General features: G+C 46.2%; 2 protein-coding genes across 7 annotated transcripts in view; one reads left to right on the plus strand and one right to left on the minus strand.

Annotated features, from left to right (window-relative positions):
• TMEM182 (transmembrane protein 182) overlaps positions 1-7,840 on the minus strand; it is a 67,148-nt gene extending 59,308 nt beyond the window's left edge. For all 4 annotated transcript variants that reach the window (XM_086327899.1, XM_086327897.1, XM_086327894.1 and 1 more), the window contains exon 1: positions 6,966-7,840. In XM_086327899.1, the coding sequence (XP_086184025.1) occupies positions 6,966-7,118 (153 nt within the window). In that variant the 5' untranslated portion in view covers positions 7,119-7,840. The remainder of the gene's footprint in view (positions 1-6,965) is intronic.
• A 32-nt stretch (positions 7,841-7,872) lies between these two features.
• Positions 7,873-20,565, plus strand: SLC67A2 (solute carrier family 67 member 2). Of its 3 annotated transcripts, XM_086327891.1 has the most exons (7): positions 7,873-8,052; positions 9,075-9,162; positions 10,052-10,179; positions 10,294-10,337; positions 13,982-14,111; positions 15,835-16,044; positions 17,617-20,565. In XM_086327891.1, the coding sequence occupies exons 6-7, from the start codon at positions 15,939-15,941 to the stop codon at positions 18,405-18,407; spliced, it is 897 nt and encodes a 298-aa protein (XP_086184017.1). In that variant the 5' UTR covers positions 7,873-8,052; positions 9,075-9,162; positions 10,052-10,179; positions 10,294-10,337; positions 13,982-14,111; positions 15,835-15,938; the 3' UTR covers positions 18,408-20,565. The 3 variants fall into 3 exon arrangements, with proteins under 3 accessions (XP_086184017.1, XP_086184018.1, XP_086184016.1); XM_086327892.1 differs by lacking the exon at positions 13,982-14,111; XM_086327890.1 differs by lacking the exon at positions 10,052-10,179.
• Positions 20,566-20,987: the final 422 nt, after the last annotated feature.

A 20,987-nucleotide genomic window follows, 5' to 3' on the forward strand; every position in this document is an offset into this window, starting at 1 on the left:
TGTCCATAGCAGAATGAGTCATAATATCCAAATACTGGGAACAACCCAAATGTCCATCAAAACTACCAATTTGGTAGCATGCAAATTATATCTTAATAATAAATCCCATGGACAGAAGGAGCCTGGTGGGCTACAGTCCAGACACGACTAAGCCACTAAACAACGATATTGTTTTGGAAAAAAAGAAAAAATGCAGGCTGGAGAGACAAAGCAATCATCACAATTAAACCCAGATTTGACAGAGATGCTGAAACTATACCACAATGGAATTAAAATAATTTTGATAAATATGTTAAAAATTATACTGGAAAAGATAGACAATGTGTAAGATAAGACAGGCATCTTTAGCAGAGATGTAAACTATAAGTAAAATATCAAATGCAAATTCTAGATGCCAAAACATAGTAACAGAGGTGGAGAATGTCTTTGACAATTTCACCAGCAGGCTAAAGACAGCCAAGGGACAAACCAGTGAACTTGAAGACAAATCAACAGAAATTATCCTAGCTAAAATGCAAAAAAGAAAAAAAAAAGGTGAAAGAAAAAAATAAACAGAACACATCATTCAAGGTCTAATGGGCAATAGCATTAGATCATGTGATCATATCACTGAAATCCCGGAAGTACAAGACAGAAAATGGGGCAGAAGAAATATTTGAAGAAATAATGGCTGAAAGTGTTCCTAAACTAGAGACACATCTAAGAACAGATCAAAGAAGCTCAGTGCAAATAAAGCAGGATTAAAACCAAGAAAGAAAAAATATACAAGTAGGCCAATCATATTCAAACTGCTGGGTATCAAAGAAAAAGATAAAATCTTTAGAGGCTGCCAGAGAAGAAAAAGTGGGTTTCCCTGCTAGCTCAGCTGGTAAAGGATCCACTGCTATGCAGGAGACCCCGGTTCAATTCCTGGATCAGGAAGTTCCCCTGGAGAAGGGATAGGCTACCCATTCCAGTATTCTTGGGCTTCCCTGGTGGCTCAGCTGGTAAAGAACACACCTGCAATGAAAGAGACCTGGGTTCAATCCTGGGTTGGGAAGATCCCCTGGAGGAGGGCATGGCAACCCACTCCAGTATTCTGGCCTGGAGAATCCCATGAGGGATCCCCGCCATGAGAATCCCAGAGGGGACTGGCAGGCTAGTCTATGGGGTCGCAAAGAGTCGGACATGACTGAGCGACTAAGCAGAGCCCAGAGAAGAAAAAGACACAGAACACAGCAGATACATCATCACATAATACACAAATATGAAGACAACAGAGTGACATCTTTTAAGGACTGAATGAAGAAAAAACCACATTTCATCTCAGATTCCACATCCTTTAAAAGTGAAGGGAAACTCAAGCCTAGCCATACTATAAAGACAGGGAGAATTCATTGCCAGCACAGAAGATAAGAAATGTTAAAGCCTTCAGGAAGAAGGAATGTTATACAGATCAGGGAGTTGGTTCTAAACGAAGAAAATAAAATTGCTCTAACTCTGGTTTCCTACAGTGGAAGCACTTATTACTGATTTAGATCTTTCTTGTTTCTGACGCGTGCACTCAAAGCTGCAAATTTCCCTCTAAGTGCATGTTTGTGTTGCATCTGACAACTTGGACAAGTTGTATTTTCATTTTCATTTAGTTGAAAATGCTTCTTTATCTTGAGACTTCAGCCGTGACCATGTGTTATTTAGAACTGTGCTGTTAATCTCAAGATATTTCTGAGTGTTCCAGCTACTTTCCGATATCAAGTTTTAGTTTAATTCCATTGGGGGTATAGAGCATACTTTATGTTGTTTCTCTTTTTTTGAGATCGTTAATGCCTATTTTATGGCCCAGACGGCGGTCAGTGTGATCTTGATATGAACGGGTATCCTGCTGATCTAGCTGAATTCTAGATCCAGTGGAATGCTGACGCTGTTCTTTGGTTTTCTGCATTTGTGAATATGATGTATCTTATGTTGGCAGGGGGTGGTATTTATCCTGCTTGCTGTTCTGAGTTTGATGTACCTGTGTGTACAGTTGCCTGTCATTATCTTTGGAAAATGTGAGGCTATTTTTACTTTAAATAATTGTTCTCTCTCCCTTCTACTGGATATGATCTCAGGTGGCCTAGACCTACAATAGCTTGGAGTGGGGCTTGGGTTCCCAGCCAGAGACTGGGGTTGTGTCGGGGCAGTGAAAGCATCAAATTCTAGCCACTAGACCAGCAGTCGGAGCCAAGGTCTCTGGCGCTTCAGCTTTGCAGAAAAGAATCTCCATAAAGATGGAAAGTAGTGAAGCAAGTAAAGTATTTATTAGGAGGAAAATGAGAACAGTTCATGTGGACAGACACACGGGCACACTCAGAGGGAGAGTTCCTGAGCTGTGCCCTCGTGGTAGTCTGAATTAATTTTATGGGGCATTTCTTCCAGTTTCCTTTGGCCAATCATTCTGATTTGCCTGGTTCACAGTTCATATTGTGCTTCCCTGGTAGCTCAGTTGGAAAGAATCTGTCTATAATGTAGGAAACCCAGGTTTGATCCCTGGGTGTGGAAGATCCCCTGGAGAAGGAAATGGCAACCCACTCCAGTGTTCTTGCCTAGAAAATCCCATGGACAGAGAAGCGTGGCAGGCTACAGTCCATGGGGTCACCAAGAGTCGGACGAGACTGAGTGACTAAACCACCATCACAGTCCATATTTGATATATCTTAGAATCCTTCCACGGAGAAGGCAATGGCACCCCACTCCAGTACTCTTGCCTGGAATATCCCATGGGTGGAGGAGCCTGGTAGGCTGCAGTCCATAGGGTGCTAAGAGTAGGGCACGACTGAGCGACTTCACTTTCACTTTTCACGCATTGGAGAAGGAAATGGCAACCCACTCCAGTGTTCTTGCCTGGAGAATCCCAGGGACGGGGGAGCCTGGTGGGCTGCTGTCTACAGGGTTGCACAGAGTCGGACACGACTGAAGCGACTTAGCAGCAGCAGCAGCAGCAGCAGCATCCTTCCATGTGTGCACACACATCTCTCAGCCAAGATGGATCCTACTGAAAAGGCCTATGGGTAGAACATCACTTGACATGACTCCCCTTTGGCCTCCAAGAAGCCTTTTCTGTGTGTGTATGGCCGGGAAGGTCTCCTGACTTTGGGAACAAGAAATATGCCATCTGTGCAGGGTTCAGCCTCCTCCTTTAATTGTCCTGCTATTCCTGTCTTGGAGTTTCGGTCAATAGAGAATGAATCTCCAGTTGTTTTACCCTGGGTTGGTGGGGGGGGGTCCATCTGCCTCCTGCCTTAGTATTCCAATTTTGTATATATGTTTTGAAATTGACTGACAATTCAACATTCTGATTAATTTTTTCTTTTTTTTTGTCTTTGCTTTGCAGTATGGGAATCTTCTATCGACTTATCTCAATCTCCATGATTTTTTCCTTGGCTGAGTCCAGTCCACTGATGAGCCCATCAAAAGCAATCTTAACTTCCATCACAATGGTCTTGCTTTCTATCATTTCCTTCTGATTCATTCTCAGATATTTTGTATCTGCTTATATTACCCACCTGTCCTCATATCTTATCTACTTTCCATGAGAGTTCTTAACAGTAATTAGTTATTTTGAATTCCCTGTTTGATAATTACAAGATTTTTGTCATATCTGAGTCTGGTTCTGATGCCTGCTTTGTCTCTTAAAACTATTTTTCTTCTAATAAAATTGTAATTGTTTTCCTGAAAGTTGAACGTATGTATTAGGTACTAAAAACTCAGGTGCTTGGGCTTTTAGCATAAGGCTTTATGTGAATATGCGTTGGAGCTAGGTGTTTAATATTTTCATAACTGTAGGTGCCAGTGACTTCAGTTTCCTCTTGTTCCCTTTTTTTCCCCCCTTCCCTGTTGCCTTTGAACTTCCCTAGAAACTTGTTTTAAAATAGGGTCTCTGTCTTACATCTTTCTCAGCTGTAGTTTACTGTCACTATAGCAAAGCCCTGTTTATAGTTTCCTAAGGTGGGGGGACTTTTATAACCTTATGATTAAATCTCTGTGTTTCAGTGAGCTTGGATGGTGACTTCCAGAAGCATTTCTTAGCTTTCTCCCTGCTTCCCACGTGAGACCAAAAGACAGGCAAGGTGCTCGAGCGGTCTCATTATCCTTTTCCCAGGTGCCTGGTGGCTCAGACAGTAAAGGCTCGGCCTGCAATGCAGGAGACCCAGATCTGATCCCTGGAGGAGGGCATGGCACCCCACCCCAGGATTCCTGCCTGGAGAATCCCATGGACAGAGGAGCCTGGAGGGCCACAGTCCACGGGGTCGCAGAGTCAGACATGACTGAGCACACACTACTCTGGACTTAAAAAGTTACTGGTTTTCACTCTGTCATCTTTTTTTTTTTTTTTTCATTTTAAGTGTGGGAGCTGCAACGGCCAAGCTCTTTACACATTGGAACTGAAAGCAGAGTTCTCTAAAATCTTTACATGAATGGAATTATATAGCATATTCTCTTCACTTGGCTTCCTCAGTCAGCATAACTATTTTGAGATTCATCCATGATGTAGCATGAATTCATAGTTCATTTTTATTGCTAAGTATTAATACCACAACTTGTTCACTAATTCACTTGACAGATATTTGGGTTGTGTTTAGTCTAGGGCTATTGCAAATAAAGCTTGTATCAATTATTATGTACAAAATCTTGTTTGGCTATATGCTCCTTTATCTCTTCGGTAAATATCTCATATGCTGGGTCATCTGGTAGGTGTATATTTAACTTTTTAAGATATTTTCAATCTCTTTTCCAAATTGGTTGTGGCATCACACATTCCCATTATTGTTCCATATGCCACCAAATCTTGGTATATTCTTTTCATCTGTAGATATTCAAATGACAAACAGTTGTATCCCAATGCAGCATACTATAAATGAGAATGCTAATCTTAATAATATTCAGTCTTCCAGTTCATGATCATGGTATACATCTCTCCATTTAGTTATGTACTTTTTCATATCTCTCAGCAATGTTTTGCAGTTTCAGTGTACAGGTTTTTGTTAAGTCTTTAATCTTACCCCGTTTAAAAATTAAGTTAGCTTACTACAGTTTCATAGGTGCCAGCAGAAGACACGAGACGCCTGCATCAGAAACAAAAGACTTTATTACTCATAATACAGTGAGCAGCATAAACATTAGCATGTTTGTGTCTGCTTCTCTTGCCTCCACATCCCATGAGAGTGATGTCCAGCTGCACATCTAGTGGATTTTCATTTCAAGTGAGAACACTGGGCTTAGAGTATCTATCATTTTATAATCTGTAAGTAAGCTTCATCTTTAACCAGTGGCGATATGCAACATCTTTCAAAGCTATGGTATAAACAGAACGGTTACAGGTTTCTTGGCATACCCCTAAGAAGGACAGGCACCAACTGGTCCAAAGAAAGAGGAATGTCTCTTTGCACATTTGTTGGTCAAATGTATCCCCATTTCACATGTCATGTTTTCAAAAGGATTTTTAAACTCTAGTTTCTAATTCCTTTTTGTAGCATTTGTTGCTATTGTTTAGTCGCTAAGTCATGTCCAACTCTGTACCCACCAGGCACCTCTGTCCCTGGCAATTCCCAGGCAAGAACACTGGAGTGGGTTGCCATTTCATTCTCCTTTATGGCATATGGAATAAAATTATAATCTGTATATTGATCTTGTATTCTGCAACCTCATTAACCTTACGAGTTCTAGTAAAATTTTTTTGTAGCTTCCTTAGTGTTTTCTACATAGATGACCATGTGGTTTATGAATACAGTTTTATATCTTTCTACCAAATACAGATGTCTCTTATATCTTGTGCTTACCGACTGCATTCAGCTGGGAAACTGATGCAAATCACTGGGAGGCTACCAGAGCAGTGCCTGTGGAAATGGCCAGGAAATGACTAGCTGGGACACCTGGGAGGTTCTCCTGGAAACCAGCTGGGATGCCCAGGGAATGTGCTGCATGTCACTGAACCTTGCAGGGGCTAGGGACCACTAGATGTCTAACAAGTCAACCACACACTGCAGGAACAAGAAGAGAGAAAAGCACTTTAGTGTTAGAGAAGCTCCTTCCCCATGCAGCGTCCCTCAGACAGAGTTTCACATCGTGCCAGCTAGCAAAGGAGATGTGTCTACAGAATCCAGCGCCAGGATCACACAACAGAGCAACGATGCATGTATTTGGAGCTGATACCAATAAACTGATCACCGGCACAGTCCGTTCTTTGGCTACTTGGCTTCCAAGTGCATCCTTCTGTTCACATTTCAATTTTCATAAAACAACTCCATGAAGGGAAAGTGTCGCAACAGTCATTGTACCCATTCTGGCTCTATACATTACTCCTCAAATTCAGTCTTACTGAATTTTCTGTTACCTAAAGACTAAATTAAGCTAAACTTACTAAAATTATTAATTTAAAAACTTACTAAAATTAAACTTTAAGGACTTGTAAAGTTATACTTGGAAGAAGACAGAAGAAAATAGTGAGCAAGTGCCAACACCCACATGTACAACAGAAAACATGCAAAACTTCAACAGGTCTCACCCTGGAAGTAGCCCCAAAGTCATAGCTGGTATCTGTGGCTTCTGTCTTTATTTTACTACCTATTTCTTTCTTTTTTCTTTTTAAGGCTAAGGTTCTTTATCTAAAAGAGGAAACTTTTCTAGAGATTTATTTCAGAAATAGTAGTAACGTTAATGACCTAATTCAAACTGAGGACAGCATGATAATTAACATATAAACTCTTCATGTCTTTAAAAGAAGTCTGCAACTAAGTGTCCTTTAATCATCTTATTGCTGAAAACACCTCTTACAGGAATAACAAGAGACACTGATTTCATAAATGAGATTTTTTTGTTTGGGGCTTTTGTTTTTTTTGTGTGTGGGGTTTTGTTTGTTTGTTTGGGTTTGTTTGTTTGCTTGCTTTCTGCCTATTTCTTCTTTCCCTTGCCCTCAGCCTAAACCTCAGCTGATCAGGGGTCTTTACCTCATGCAAGGATGAGTCTTTCTTCAGGAGTCCAGAAATTGATTCTTCCACAGTTCTATCTTCGTTTCCTTGTTTTTGGAACGTTCCACGCAGTCCTTCCTCACTCCACTGGACAACGATCACCCAACTTGCCCTCGGTACTCCCGGCTCCATCACTTCAGCCGGGAGAAGGTCCCTTTGGGCTTCCTGACGGTTTGGTGGCTTCGGGAAGCCCAACTATCCAGGTGATGGTCTCACGGCCCAACACAGCAGAACTCCTCCTCCACCCCTCGTGGAAGGTCAGCCCTCCTGGGATAAAAAACCTCCAAACCAGGAGGCTCCACGTTGCCAAAACAGACGGCAGCGAATGTTCTACAAGTGAGCCGCCCTCGCAGGTCCCAGAAAAAGCGCTGGGGCGGTGTTTGTATTAATATATAGACTCCTCACCCTCCAGGAGGCTGGTCCACACTGGGTCCTCCTGTGTTTCAAGTGGGAAAAACGAAGCTGGGAGGGGCCAAGGGTTCTTTCTCCAGGTCAGTCACTGACTACTAGGCACGCCCAGTCTGAGTTTCTTCCCGCCAAAGAACGATCCCGTCGGACACCCCGTCACTTCTGAGCTAAAAAGCTCATCCTCGCAATCCCCTCCAGCCAGGCAATGGTGGGGGGGAAGCGGGCTCTTTATCCCCAGGGTGCGCAGAGCATCATCATCACCATCACAAAACTGGCGCGTCCAGCACGCACACCCACTCTCTGGGTGGGGCGCGAACCCGCGGGGCCACGCGGATCCCGCCTCACTGCGCCTGCGTCGGAAACACCGCCCCCTGAAAGAAGGTGAGCGGCGCGCGCGGCTCTGCGCAGGCGCAGCCGCTCGCTGCCGCGGGGGGAGAGGCCGACGCGCCGAGGGCGGGCCCCCCGCGCGCAGCCCCCCGCGCGCATGCGCATGGAGCCGGGCGACCAGACCAGCGGCATGGCTCCGGACCGGGGTTTGGTATCAGCAACACGGAGACCGCGGCAGGAGCCCGGGACAGGGACCCAGGAAGGGGCTCCTGGCTCCGGGGCTGTTCGAGCCCGCCGCTTCCTGCTCTGCCTCTACCTGGTAGGCTTCCTGGTGAGTAACTGCGGGGCTAGCGGGCTGCGTCGGCGACCTGGAACCCGACCAAGGTGCTTTTCCTTGCACATCCTGGGTGATCGCCAGGCTGTTCGAGGACTGGAAACCTGCGATACGCCTGATGATACCTCCCTACCTCTGAGGTCCCTTCTTGCCCCGCACTCCCCCTTCACGCTGCACCTGGCCACAGATGAAGCTTGCCCCTCTCGCCCACGCGGGGTCCAGTTCGCCCTCACCCTCACCCCAGCCCCGCGATTTAAGACTCTCCAGCACCAGGCTCAGGTGTGACTCGGTGATCGAGCCACTCACAAGGGTGACCCCGGGTGGTAGATGCTGTGACAGGTGCGTCCCCCAGCAATGTGGCTACAGGTGTGGTAGGAACACACAGGCCCTTTTTACTAGGCCATGTAGGAAAGTCGCTGTTGATAACCCCGCTTGGGCAGAATTAGGTACATTTTCAGAGCTTTCCAGGTGGCGCTAGTGGTAAACAATCCGCCTGCCTATGCAGGAGATGCGCCTTGGATTCCTGAAAGGCTAGAGTTTGATCCCTGGGTGGGGAAGATCCCTTGGAGAAGGAAATGGCAGCCCATTCCAGCGTTTTTGCCTGAAAAATTCCGTGGACAAAGAACGTTGTAGGGTTATGCTCCATGGGGTCGCAAAGAGTCAGATACAACTGTGCTAAGAAGCATGCATTATACAGACTGTTGAACACCTTGCATTGAGGTTGGAGGAGGAGAATGTCTTCCTGCTTCTCTCCTGGCTCAGGAGAGCTCAGCACCCTAACCTTAGTCAGGCACCAGACTGGAGAGTCATGGCAATGGTTGTAACACACTGTATATGGATTTCTCCATACCTTTAACCAGATGAGTGTATCTTAATGTAGAATGTAATTATGAGTTCTTATTTGCTCAAAAATTTAGATATTGTCCTTAAAAAAAAAATCAGTTTATAATCAGGATTCCACTTTGAAAATACCCAGGCCTCTGTTTCCAATTTGCATTAAGCAGCAATTTGTTGTTTAGGATTTGTTTGGTGTGAGCATGGTCGTCCCTTTACTGAGCGTTCATGTCAAGTCTCTTGGAGCAAGTCCAACGGTTGCTGGGATAGTAGGTGAGTAGGTTAATCCTGCACCTTTTCAGAGCACTGAATTTTAAGCCCCCTGAACTGAGTACCTGGAAACAAATCAGTCTTTTAGCTAAGTAAAATGAAGGTAAAATGAAAAGGGTATAAGATGAATTTTCAGAATATTTCAAAGTCTGACCCTGGAGCAAATGTGATTCATCTTTTCTTGAACTACGTATATTCAGAGAGGTTTCCCGGTACAGTTCACCCCCATGACCTGCCCCACCAGTGCCGTCACAGGTAACTTACTGAGTCTCTCCAGGGGTTCTGGTCATACCTGTTAATAAGTGTTAGGTATTGACGCCTGCCTACAGGGACCTGTAACCTAATGGGAGACCAGAGAGACATGATCTACAGAAATCACACCACGAGGAACAGATTGCTTACAGGCTTCCTTCACCACCACCAGAACACCTTAGAGAGCTCCTCTCTCTGTACAGCATAGAATCTTCATTCAGAAGTTGTCAATTTAGCCAGGGAACAGTGGGGGTAGGATTCTGCTAATTAGTGAGAAACTGATAAAAACTCACAGCCTTTGATCATTCACAAATGAGAAGAGTAGACGTGTTGGGGGAATTTTGTACGTAATATTTGGAAACTCCTGAGCCATGCTATGGCTTGCATTTCCCTGGAAAAGTTTATGTTGAGTTATACTGGCCCACCCAGCAGAGGGAAGGGGTCTTTGAAGAGCAGAAGGAATGTATTCTGTGATAGGATGGAGCTGAAAGCACTCCATAAAACTTTGTAAGTTCTTTACAAAGCAAGCATTTTATAAAACTGAAATGTTAGAGACATAGGAGGTAATGTTAACATTTTAAGACTTGGTCGAGACTTTGTGGGATTCAGATTTCTACTCCTGTGTACATGCCTCCCGCAGGGTAAGAAGCACTGTCTCAAGATCCCTAAGGGTGACTTCGGCCTTCGGTCTCTTTTCTGCTTTCCCTCAATTTTACTCTGAAGACCTGTGCTAAACATTGTATGACCTGACTCTTCCATCTGAAAAAAGTATGGGGTCATTTCCTTTTTAAAATGGTCTTTTTCTCCTAATGTTTTCTATTAATTTTATCCACCTTCTTGGCAAATCTAGCTTATTTTACGGATGTCACTTGTTTTTTGCAGGCTCCTCCTATGGCATTTTGCAACTCTTTTCCAGCACGTTAGTGGTAAGTTCTCTTCGTCTGGCAGCACATCCCAAAAGCCCCCATGCCTCTGAGGGCCATCCATCATGCTGTAGAAAAATCACGGATTGAGGTTTACCCAAAAGGAAGTGTGTGGATGGCGAGGACCTAAGTGTCCTTAGATCAAGAAAAACGCGTTGGTCATCTCTCTCCCTTAGTCAACCTCTGAGAAGACATAGGCCTGAAGGGGTTGGATGGCTGAATCTGAAAGGACCTGGTTGAGTCAGAGTGAGTGCCTGCTTTTTAAATCATAACATGTTCTTCCCAGGATTCCTTTTTTACTAGGAGAAGAGGATGCAAACAGACGTTATGACCAGTCTTGTTTGTTTCAAGTAACTGACAGTCATCAAATCCATTCAGATCCTAGGATTCTATGTGAAGTTGTGCCTTTTGAATGACATGGCTTATCAGTTATAAAACTTAAGGGTATAGACAGAGGAGCCACTGGCAGTGATGGGTTGGACATTGACCACAGAAAGTAGAAAGACCCAGAGCTGATCTCGCCGACCCCACCCACTTCTTCTTTTATTATTGGCCATGCTGTTTGGGCGTGTGGGGTCCTAGTTTCCCGACCAGAGATCAAACTGGTGCCCCCTGTGTTGGAAGCTTGGAGTCTTAACCACTGGGCCTCCATGGCAGTCCCCACCAGGCCTGCTTCTGACCGTGCAGTGGCTTGAAATTCAGAATCCTTCACTGATTCTGTCTGCACTCTACATAACACTGGTCCTGGGGCCTCGGCCTCCGGAGGTTCATGCAGTTCAAACAGAGAAGTCAGGGACTGATCAGCTGTGACCTTGGTCTAAATAACTGGTCTCACCTCAAGTGAGCACCAGCTGTACAGCACTGTGCTTCCCCAGAGTGGCTCATGTGTGAAATCTATTTTAACATCAAAGAACAATCCTGTGAGATTCCATTATGAATTCTCAGATAACTAAACAGCTCCTCCCTGATTTATCTTAGTTACAGTTTCATGCTTTAAATTGGCATAGTAGTAATAGTCATATTCTCATTTAATAATTAAAATGACCCAGGAAAGTAGTTAGTAGTCTGCCTTTTATTGAGGAGGAAATTAAAACTTAAAAAGTTTAAGTCATTTGACAAGGTTATCTAATCTCAACATCTAAACTCTTCAGTGCTTTTTCTCTCCATGCCATCTGCCACTGCCTTAATGATCTTAAAAAGTAAATAGATAGCAAGTATCAAACTGTATAGGAAACCAGTACATTTGCTTGTAGGGCAGCACGTCATATTTCATATTCTTTCTCATTAGAGAACAGTCTGGGATACATGTTAGTAAATATCTTTTCTGTTGTCTTTGGGAACTCCATACCAAAATATTTTATATGTGTGTGTATATTGGCTTCCCAGGCGGTTCATTGGTAAAGAATCCGCCTGCCAATGTAGGAGACACAGTTTTGATCCCTAGGTCGGGAAGATCCTTTGGAGGAGGACATGGCAACCCACTCCAGTATTCTTGCCTGGAGAATCCCATGGACAGAGGAGCCTGGTGGGCTACAGTCCATGGGGTGGCAAAGAGTCATACACAACTGAGCATTCACATGCATGTGTATACTAGACCAGTTAAATGCCTTTCTCCTACTGGACTCTGACCTCCTTGAGGATACAGACCAGGCTTGATTTGTTCACGTGTGTTTATCAGCAGCCTTTATCAGAGAACCTGGAACGCAGCAGCGCTTTATGAGTTTTTATTGCCAGGCACGGCCCAATCCTGTTTTTCAGATTGATCCTTTGCTTTATGATAGTAGTGCTTACAAAGCACATTTCATAGATCTCAGCTGTCATTTAATGAGACCCTTCCTTAGACTGGAGAAGGCAATGGCACCCCACTCCAGTACTCTTGCCTGGAAAAATCCCATGGATGGAGGAGCCTGGTAGGCTGAAGTCCATGGGGTCGCTGGGAGTCGGACACGACTGAGCGACTTCACTTTCACTTTTCACTTTCATGGATTGGAGAAGGAAATGGCAACCCACTCCAGTGTTCTTGCCTGGAGAATCCCAGGGACGGCGAAGCCTGGTGGGCTGCCGTCTATGGGGTCGCACAGAGTCGGACACGACTGAAGTGACTTAGCTTAGCTTCCTTAGACATCCTTCAGTTAAAGGAATACCTACTTAAAGTGTCCTCTTTAACCACTACTTTTGTAAGTACATATTTTAATTAAAAGTTTTATGAAAACATTTTAATTTTAAAAATAAATATTTTCGAAGAAAAGGTTTGCTAAATCATGGGAGGTTTAATATTTTTTTCATATGTGTATTTTAATAAAAATGACCAGCATTTATTATCTGTGATACGTCAGGCTCTACTCTCAGCACGTTATTACATTTAATCTTCATAATAACGAGTCTCAACCACCAGTCTGGGAGTTGTGTGTTTTTAATGATTCATTTTAACTCAAAGCATGTAGCAAGTGTCGATGGGGAAGAGGAGTGGCTGAGGCAGATATGATTACTCCGACTTTATGGTAGAGAAACCGACCTCAGAGATACACCTATATGTGTAATTACATTGACTGATGCTTGGGCCATATGTGGAATGACGAGAGTTGGGAGCTGAACCCGGACAGCCTCGCCCACGGTGCTGACTGCCAGATTACATCATGCTTTATGAACACGGGAGGCCAGTGACCTCTCCCACGTTGAAAGAGGAGAGAATTACTAAAAAGCCGTTGAAAAGTGAGGAAAGATAAAAGCAACTTTTTCACAACATGAAATGATGTTCAAGATATACTGTTAATTGGAAAAGCATGTTCCAAAATGGAATGTATAGGATGAGCATTTTGTTAAAAACATAGGGGGCTTCTCTGGTGGCTCAGTGGTGAAGAATCCACCAGCCGATGCCGGAGACACAGGTTCAAGCCCTGTTCTGGGAAGATCCCACATGCCGCAGAGCGACAAAGCCTGTGCACTGCAACTGTGGAGCCTGTTCTCTGGAACCTGTGAGCCACAGATCGTGAGCCTTGTACTGCAGCTACTGAAGCCCATACCCTCGGGCCCGTGCTCTGCAACAAGAGATGATACCACAGTATGAAACCCATACACCACAACTGGAGAGCAGCCCCTGCTCTCTGCACCTGGAGAAAAGCCTGTGCAGCAATGAAGACCCAGCACGGCCAAAAGTACATGTATAAATGTTTTTTAAAAAGTATAAAGGGAAGAAATGATCAGGTCTCAAGGGACTGTTAAAAAAAAATGTAGATTCAGGATTACGAGGTTTTATATTCATTTTGTTTTTCAGTGTTTTCTAAATTTCTAAACCATAAATATAGTTGCTAAGAAGTTAAGTTGCATAGTATTGAGAATGAAGACAAAATGAGGCTTTAGAAATTATCCTTCACCATCTCCACAGCCATTCTTTGTTATTAGGTCATCATAGATGCTTCCTTTGATATCTTAGGCTGTTGAAAAAACAAAACTGTGTTGTATTTTCCCATTCCACATGGGAAAGGCCAGAGAACATAACTTAACGTGGCAAGGGGCGTAACAGAATTGATCTATGGATCTTAAACCCGGTTCCCCTGTGATTTCCATGGGGTCACATGTTGGGGCGTTTCCGGGGTGGCCAGGTTTTACGAGGAGTCAGAGGCTTTCCCCTGTCCCCCGTTCCTCAGGGCTGCTGGAGCGATGTCGTTGGAAGACGGTCTTCCTTACTGGTATGCATCCTGTGCAGCGCCCTGGGTTACCTTCTACTCGGAGCATCTACCAACGTGTTCCTGTTCACCCTGGCTAGAGTCCCTGCGGGTGAGTTCTCACCCTGTGGCTGAGTGTCCGTCCAGAAACAATCAACTTATGCATCTGCATTGAGAGAGCCTGTTCCTGCCTAGCAGCGCCTCTTTGATCAGACTTTATTTTTTAATATTTATTTATTTATCTTGAGCTGCACGGCGTCTTTTTTCTCTGCACGGGCTCTCTCTAGTTGCAGAGAGTGGGGGCTCTTCTCTGGCTGGGGTGTGCAGGTTTCTGATCTCAGTGGCTTCTCTTGTGGCAGAGCATGGACTCGAAAGTGCGTGGGCTTCAGTAGTTGAGGCTCTAGGGCTTAATTGCCCTGCAGCATGTGGGGTCTTCCCAGACCAGTGATTGAACCCATCTCTCTTGTACTGCAAGGCGGATTCTTAACCGCTGGACCATCAGGGAAGTCCCTGGTTAGGCTTTATGTGCAGAGCCTATCATGATGATAGCAGTTAGGACTGTACCACCGGCAGCTGCTGTCAATCAAGTACTCGGCACCACCAGGCTCTTCTGACTGCTCTGGGATTACAGACCTTGCACTCACAGAGCTTCGAGCCCTCCTCGCCCCTCATCATGAACACACATGCCTCAGTCATAGGACCTGACTGCTGCGGTCCACCTCTCTCTGCATCCGGTCAGTAGGAATTCCCTACATGTCTTCGGCCAGCAGCACAGTTGCAGTTCTCTCCCTCGGTGAGCTTATAGTTTTGAAATTGGGCTTCCTGACCTCAAATTGAGACAGCAGCAGCAGCCAGGACCCCATATGTTGGTCAGGACAGTGGACAGCCTGTGGCTTTAGCATCCATCCACGTGTGAGTGTGTGTGGGTGTTCAGCAGATGGAGACACACATCTGTTACATCAACTCAAGCTTGAGGGATGTAAAGTTGTTACATACATTGTCATCTCTCAATAAGGCAGGTCACAGCTTTCAGTTTGGCAACAGACTCCCAAGTTGCTTGTGGTAGAAAGTTGGCATTGGTTAGATGACCATATCTAGTGTTTTATACTTTTAGTCGCTCTCAGTCTTTCATACCCCTGCTCTGTTTCTCTTTATAGCACTTAACACCCTCCCGTGTCTGTGTGTGTGTGTAAAATGATATGTAGCCTCTGTGAGGACAGGGATGAGTGTGTTTTATTTCGGTTTCTTGCCCTCTGTTCTTTCCGTTATCCTCAGGGTCACGGTGAGTGCTAGGCTTTCAGAAGGCATGTGGGAATTGTTCATTTACGGAGCAAATAAAGAGTGGTCAGTCTCTACATAGAAACCACCATGAACTGCACTTGGACCGCAGACATGGCTGGAGACCCTGGAATGTCCTAGTGGGAGGTGGACAAGCTGAGGGCTCCAAGGGCTTGGTTCAGATGCAGGTGGCCCACTCGGGTCTGGGGCCAGGCCAGGAGTCCAGCCACAGTGGGATGGGACCTACAGGCCTTACAACAGAGGTCCCCAACCTTTCTGGCATCAGGGACAGGAAGATAGCTTTTCCATTAGGGGTACAAGATGAATCCGGGGTGATTTAAACACATCACATTTCTAATGTACTTTATTTCTATTGTTGTTACATCAACTCCACCTTAGACCATTAGGCATTAGATCCTGGAGGGTGGAGACCGCTACCTTAGAGGGTCACGAAAAACTGAGATCAGAACCGCATCAGGGACGAGATGAAGCTCAGGATCCCAAGTGAGGTGCTTTTGGTTGGAAAATGCACAGACGTGTTTCTTGTCGCCTCGCAGGTATCTTTAAGCACACACTCTCCATCTCAAGGGCCCTGCTCGCTGATCTGGTCACAGAGGAGGAACGGCCAGTGGTGCTGGGACAGTTCAACACGGCGTCCAGCATGGGCTTCATCTTGGGCCCAGTGGTCGGCGGGTATCTGGCTGAGCTGGACGGTGGGTTTTATCTCACGGCCTTCGTCTGCTCTTCTGTCTTCGTTCTCAATGCTGGTAAGTTGACATCAATCATGAGGAGGTGGTTTGCTTGATGTGATTATCCCAACCAGTCTTACCCACTTTCTCTCATTACAGTGTCTTCCTTAGAATGTATTGTGTTCGTGCTCAGTTGTATCTAACTCTTTGCAACTCCATGGACCAGGCTCCTCTGTCCATGGAATTTCCCAGGCAAGAATATTGAGTGGGTTGCCGTTCTTTCTCCAGGGGATCTTCCTGACCCAGGAATCAAACCCGCATCTCCTGTGTCTCCTGCATTGGAGGATTCTTTACCTAGTAAGCCATCAGGGAAGCCCTTTCTTAGGATAGACAGACTCATTAGTCACAGAGGACAGTCAGGTCACATCGGCCCTGCTGGGGGCCGCTCAGTGGCTCCTGTCACGTGTGTGCCTGTGGGTCTGTCTGTCTGTCTCACGCCCACTTGGTGTGGGCCGGCCACCCTCTGCCTCCCCAACAAATGTCGGCTTCTTCTCGCAGGAGGACTCTAATCCAGTCTTTCCTCCACCTACAGTATTCTTTTCACGTATCTATACTGACTGTTTCTTGGCTGATCATTCAATTTTCAGATGTTTACTTCCTTAGACTGGCCCTCCCTGATCCTTGTCTAAAATAACTCAATTTTTTGGTAGCACTTCTGAAATCAGCATTTTCTTATGTTCTGTCCCCCCAGTACGTACACAGTTAGAAAATAAAAGTCCACAAGGACAGGGGCATTCAGTCAGCATTAGTTGCTGTGATTGTGATCGTTTTCTCATCATTTAAATTATACTCTTCCTCTTGGTTCATCAACAAGAGTCCTTTTGCACTTGTACCAAGATTCTGTGAAACATCCAAGGCCCTTTATCAAGGATGAGGACAGATGAAAAGCCCTCAGAGGCCCACGTTCACTGTGGCTAGTTTTCTGCATGAATCAGTTGTCCCTCAGCTCCCAGCCCACTTACACTGTGTTTCGAGGAACCACAGGCATCAGTGTTGTTGGTGAGAACAGCCCCAGGCAGGTCTGAGCAGCACCGGTCCACGTGGTGATGAAGGGCTGAAAACCATGGGGATGAATTCAGAAAGATGTCCAAGAAGGGCAGGTTTGAGTGTGAAAGAAAGGGTCATTTGCTCAGTCGTGTCCAGCTCGTTGTGACCCCGTGGACTGCGGCACTCCAGTCTTCCCTGTCCATCACCGACTCCCAGAGCTTACTCAAACTCAAATCCATCGAGTCGGTGACGCCTTCCAACCATCTCATCCTGTGTCCCCTTCTCCTCCTGCCTTCTGTCTTTTCCAGCATCAGGGTCTTTTCCAGTGAGTCAGTTCTTCGCATCAAGTGGCCAAAGTATTGGAACTTCAGCTTCAGCATCAGTCCTTCCAAAGAATATTCAGAGTTGATTTTCTTTCTTAAGGTGAATAGCAGAATTCTGATATCAAAATGGAGCCTAAGTAGCTGTGGGAATGGTTAAAAATAGGTTTCAAAAATCCACCTAGTAAGTGGACTGATACAGGAAAACAGAGTAGTGGTTCCCCCCGAGGAGGCCCTGCATGGATTCTCTGAGGCTCTAACATATCTTGTGCCGTGTTGACAGGTCTCGTTTGGCTGTTTCCATGGAGTGAAGTAAAACTCAGCGGTCCAGAGGATGACTTGCCACGGGGCAGGAACCAGGCGCTTTGGGAACAGACAGACTCTGCCGTGCAGAGGGCAGCCAGCCCCCAGGGGACCCCAGTGAGCAAGGGGCCGGCCAGACTGCTCTGGGCGGAGGTGCTGGCCACCCTGTGGGGCCTGAGGAGCCTGGTGCTCTCCGCCCTGTGGGTCGTGTTCCTGGTGCGCCTGCTGATGGCCGTGGCTGTCATGCTGTACTACAGTAACTTCGTCCTGGCCCTGGAGGAGCGCTTCAGCATGGGGCCCAGGGCTGCTGGCTATGTCACCAGCTGCGGCAGCGCCCTGGGCGTCCTGGCCGGCTTCGCCCTGGGGCCCCTCCTGCGGCTGTACGGCCACCAGTCTTACCGGCTCCTGCTGCACTCCAGCGTGCTCACGTCGATGCTGCTGCTGCTTTTCGCCTCGGCCCGCAGCCTGGATGTCGCGGTCGCCTGCTCCGTGCTCCTGTCCTTTTCCACCGCCATCGGCAGGACCTGCATCACCGACCTCCAGCTGACCGTGGGCGGGGTGCGGGCCGGCGGCAGCCTCCTGGGCATGGGGCAGTCGGTGACGGCCGTGGGCCGGGTCCTCGCCCCCATCCTCTCGGGGGTGGCCCAGGAGGTGAGCCCCTGCGGCCCTCCCGGCCTGGGGGCGGCCTTAGGCTTCGTGGCTGTTGTCATCATGTCACGAAACAGACCTCACTCTGGTGGCCAAGGGGGTGATCAATTAAAAAGCGAGTAGGTGGATTTAGACAGCAGGAAGAAACAATACCAGAGGTGTGTGGATGTGGGCAGAGGCCCCAAGATGGGTGCTATGGAAAGGATCGATGGTGAAGAGAAATGACTTCTCTCCAAAAAGAAGCTCTGGTCCTGGGTGTCCCGTCAGGCCTGCAGGACAGGTAGAATCAAAGCAGTACATAGACACATGAAGATGGGAGCTGAGCTTGGCTGGAGGGGAGGGTAATCAGCGTTCCCCTAAGAGTCTGCTCTTCATCTGGCCGGTGAGCCCGGGGTTTTCAAGGGGAAATGGTGGTGGGCTCACAGAGCAGGACACGTGCCAGGAGGGGAGAGACCGCAGGGATTTCCCTGCTGAACAAAAATAAGGAAACATAAATGAAATGCTGGTCAGCTGGATGTGGATGTCAGGTGAAGTTCCATAAGCTCCAAGGAGGCTTTTCTGCCACCAAAATGCCGGAGATAGAAGAAGCTGCTCTACTGAAACCAGTCTGTCCCTTCTTCAGGGCCTCACAGCGTTCCATCTGGGGAGCTGGCTCAAAACCAGAGATGCCCATCTGAGCCCGTGGACCCAGGCGAGGCCCTGGAATCTGGTGTGTTTAGTGAATCCTCTTTCCAGTTTCTCCTGGAGGTAGAGAAAGGCTCATTCCGAGACCTGCTGGTTTGGATTAAAGTAAAAGTCAGAGACTCGGTGGTTATTAATAGCTAACGCGTTTGGATTGTCTGTTAAAATCATGTGATCATATACAATGGGTTCCACGTCCCCCGGCTCTCGGCAGTCACACTGTATACCAGGGGAACCCAGTCCTAGGGGCCCTTCCCCTGTGCCCAGGGTCCCCGAGGCCCCTGCCCTGCAGAGGCCCGAGCCTGCCTGCAGCCACATCTCCCGGAGACTGGGCGTGATGATCTATCTGCTCCTGAAAGAGGGGAAAGAACCTGGTGGAGAAACCAAACCACTTAAATGCTTTTCAGATGAACATCTTCAGGATAAGAGAGAGACTGGCCTCAGGCCGTGTCACGGGTGCTACAGTGTCTTTGTTGAAAATCATTTCCTCACTTTCATGTTGACATCACCCCTGAGAACAGAAGCGCCGTGTTGACCTACAGGGAAACATTCTGGGCACCTCCAGGGACCTCAAGCAGGGTGAGCACAGATGCCCAGGACACTGCAAGCACTCACTGACTCTCCAAGGTGACGTCAGTTACTGGTACAGACGGTTTAGGGGCCTCCTCTCTCCACACAGACCCCCAGAGCTCACATTCCTTTCGGTCCTTTTAATCAGTCTGCTAGGGTTGGATTCCAGTCTTCCACCTGATGTGTGTAATTATAAATGATGCTTTAATACACTAATTTGTTATAACTTTAATACTTGCGGAGCAGAAAAAAATTGTTCTGCAGCTGCAGACGTTGTGTGTTGAGTAAACTCAAATATTTATGATGAAGAATTAACTTCAGGTTTGAAGATTGTCCTTGTTCCTGTTTAGCTACAAGAAAAACGTCAGCTTCTTATTAAGTGTGAACTTTTGTACAAGTGCTTTTGGGGAAACCAAAATATGATATAAAATGGCCTCGCTCTGAGTAAGTGTACCAAGTTGTCACAGAGATTAGACTCAAACGAACAATATATAATCAGGGGTTTATGCGATGAAGGAGAATTTCAAAAGAATTTCTCCAAAGATTGTCTTTTCTTCACTCTCAGAAATAGGTTTCTGAGAAGCTCTTAAATCTAGCCATGTGTTTTTTTTAAACTGTAGCACTTTACTTTTGAAGTTAAAGCCTGTACACTTAATGAGGTTTTATAACGAACTAGAGACATAGAAATACTGAGAATCCTAAAAATTGATCTCAGTATGGAGAGCAGACACACACTTTTGTTATTCTCTACTACTACAAATTACAGTGTTTTGTTCGCGTGATTTTTTCAGATGTTTATATTAGATAGTCTAACATGTTGCTACTCGAAGTGTGGGCCAGGGACCAGCCACTTCCTGTCCCAGGAGCTCTTCGGACATGCAGACGCTGGCCCACCCCACGCCTGCGGGAGTCATTTGCACAAGACACCCAGCTGCTTTGTTTGCACAGTGAAGTTTGAAAACCACCACCAGTCTGATGGACACTGTTTGTTTATAATATGGCCTCAGGGAAATTAAATCTGCTCAAAGTTTGTGTTTTGTTTGTTTTTTTAATTTTGAGTATCTTCTGTCATCTTTTGCAATGCGTTAGGTCAAACCACATGAAATTGCAGTTTTTATATGTCAAAAATACCTGAAGTTTACATCTGGTTCAACTTAAATTAACTGTTATGATGACATGATGAAATCTCACTTCAGAGACATTGAATGTGCCCAAGAAGTTTGTAAAGGAAACGGCCCCCTGTCCAGCACTGTGTAGCAGAGCTGGTATATTCTGTGAAGCAGCACGGGGCTCGGGCATCCAAAAGACTTGGCCTTTTCCAGAGAGGAAGGCGCGCCTGTGCGCTTGTCCACCTGTTCACATGTTCAGAGAGATGAGCAGGGAGGGAGTGGCGTGTGCCTGGCTAGCAGAGACATGTACCCGGCTCCACACCCAGGGACCTGTGGCCCTCCT

This window comes from Bos grunniens, chromosome 11 (assembly GCF_055505025.1).
Source record: "Bos grunniens cultivar Pamir isolate PY7600 chromosome 11, Bosgru_T2T1.0, whole genome shotgun sequence".
NCBI classification, from domain to species: Eukaryota; Metazoa; Chordata; class Mammalia; order Artiodactyla; family Bovidae; genus Bos; species Bos grunniens.

What these genes read in the sequence shown, in the direction of transcription:
- SLC67A2 (XM_086327890.1), top strand. Translation starts at nt 7,879, where the DNA reads ATGCGCATGGAGCCGGGCGACCAGACCAGCGGCATGGCTCCGGACCGG. An exon ending in TCTACCTGGTAGGCTTCCTG is followed by an intron (nt 8,053 to 9,074) that starts GTGAGTAACTGC and finishes TTTGTTGTTTAG; the next exon opens with GATTTGTTTGGTGTGAGCAT. An exon ending in TGTCTTCGTTCTCAATGCTG is followed by an intron (nt 16,045 to 17,616) that starts GTAAGTTGACAT and finishes CCGTGTTGACAG; the next exon opens with GTCTCGTTTGGCTGTTTCCA.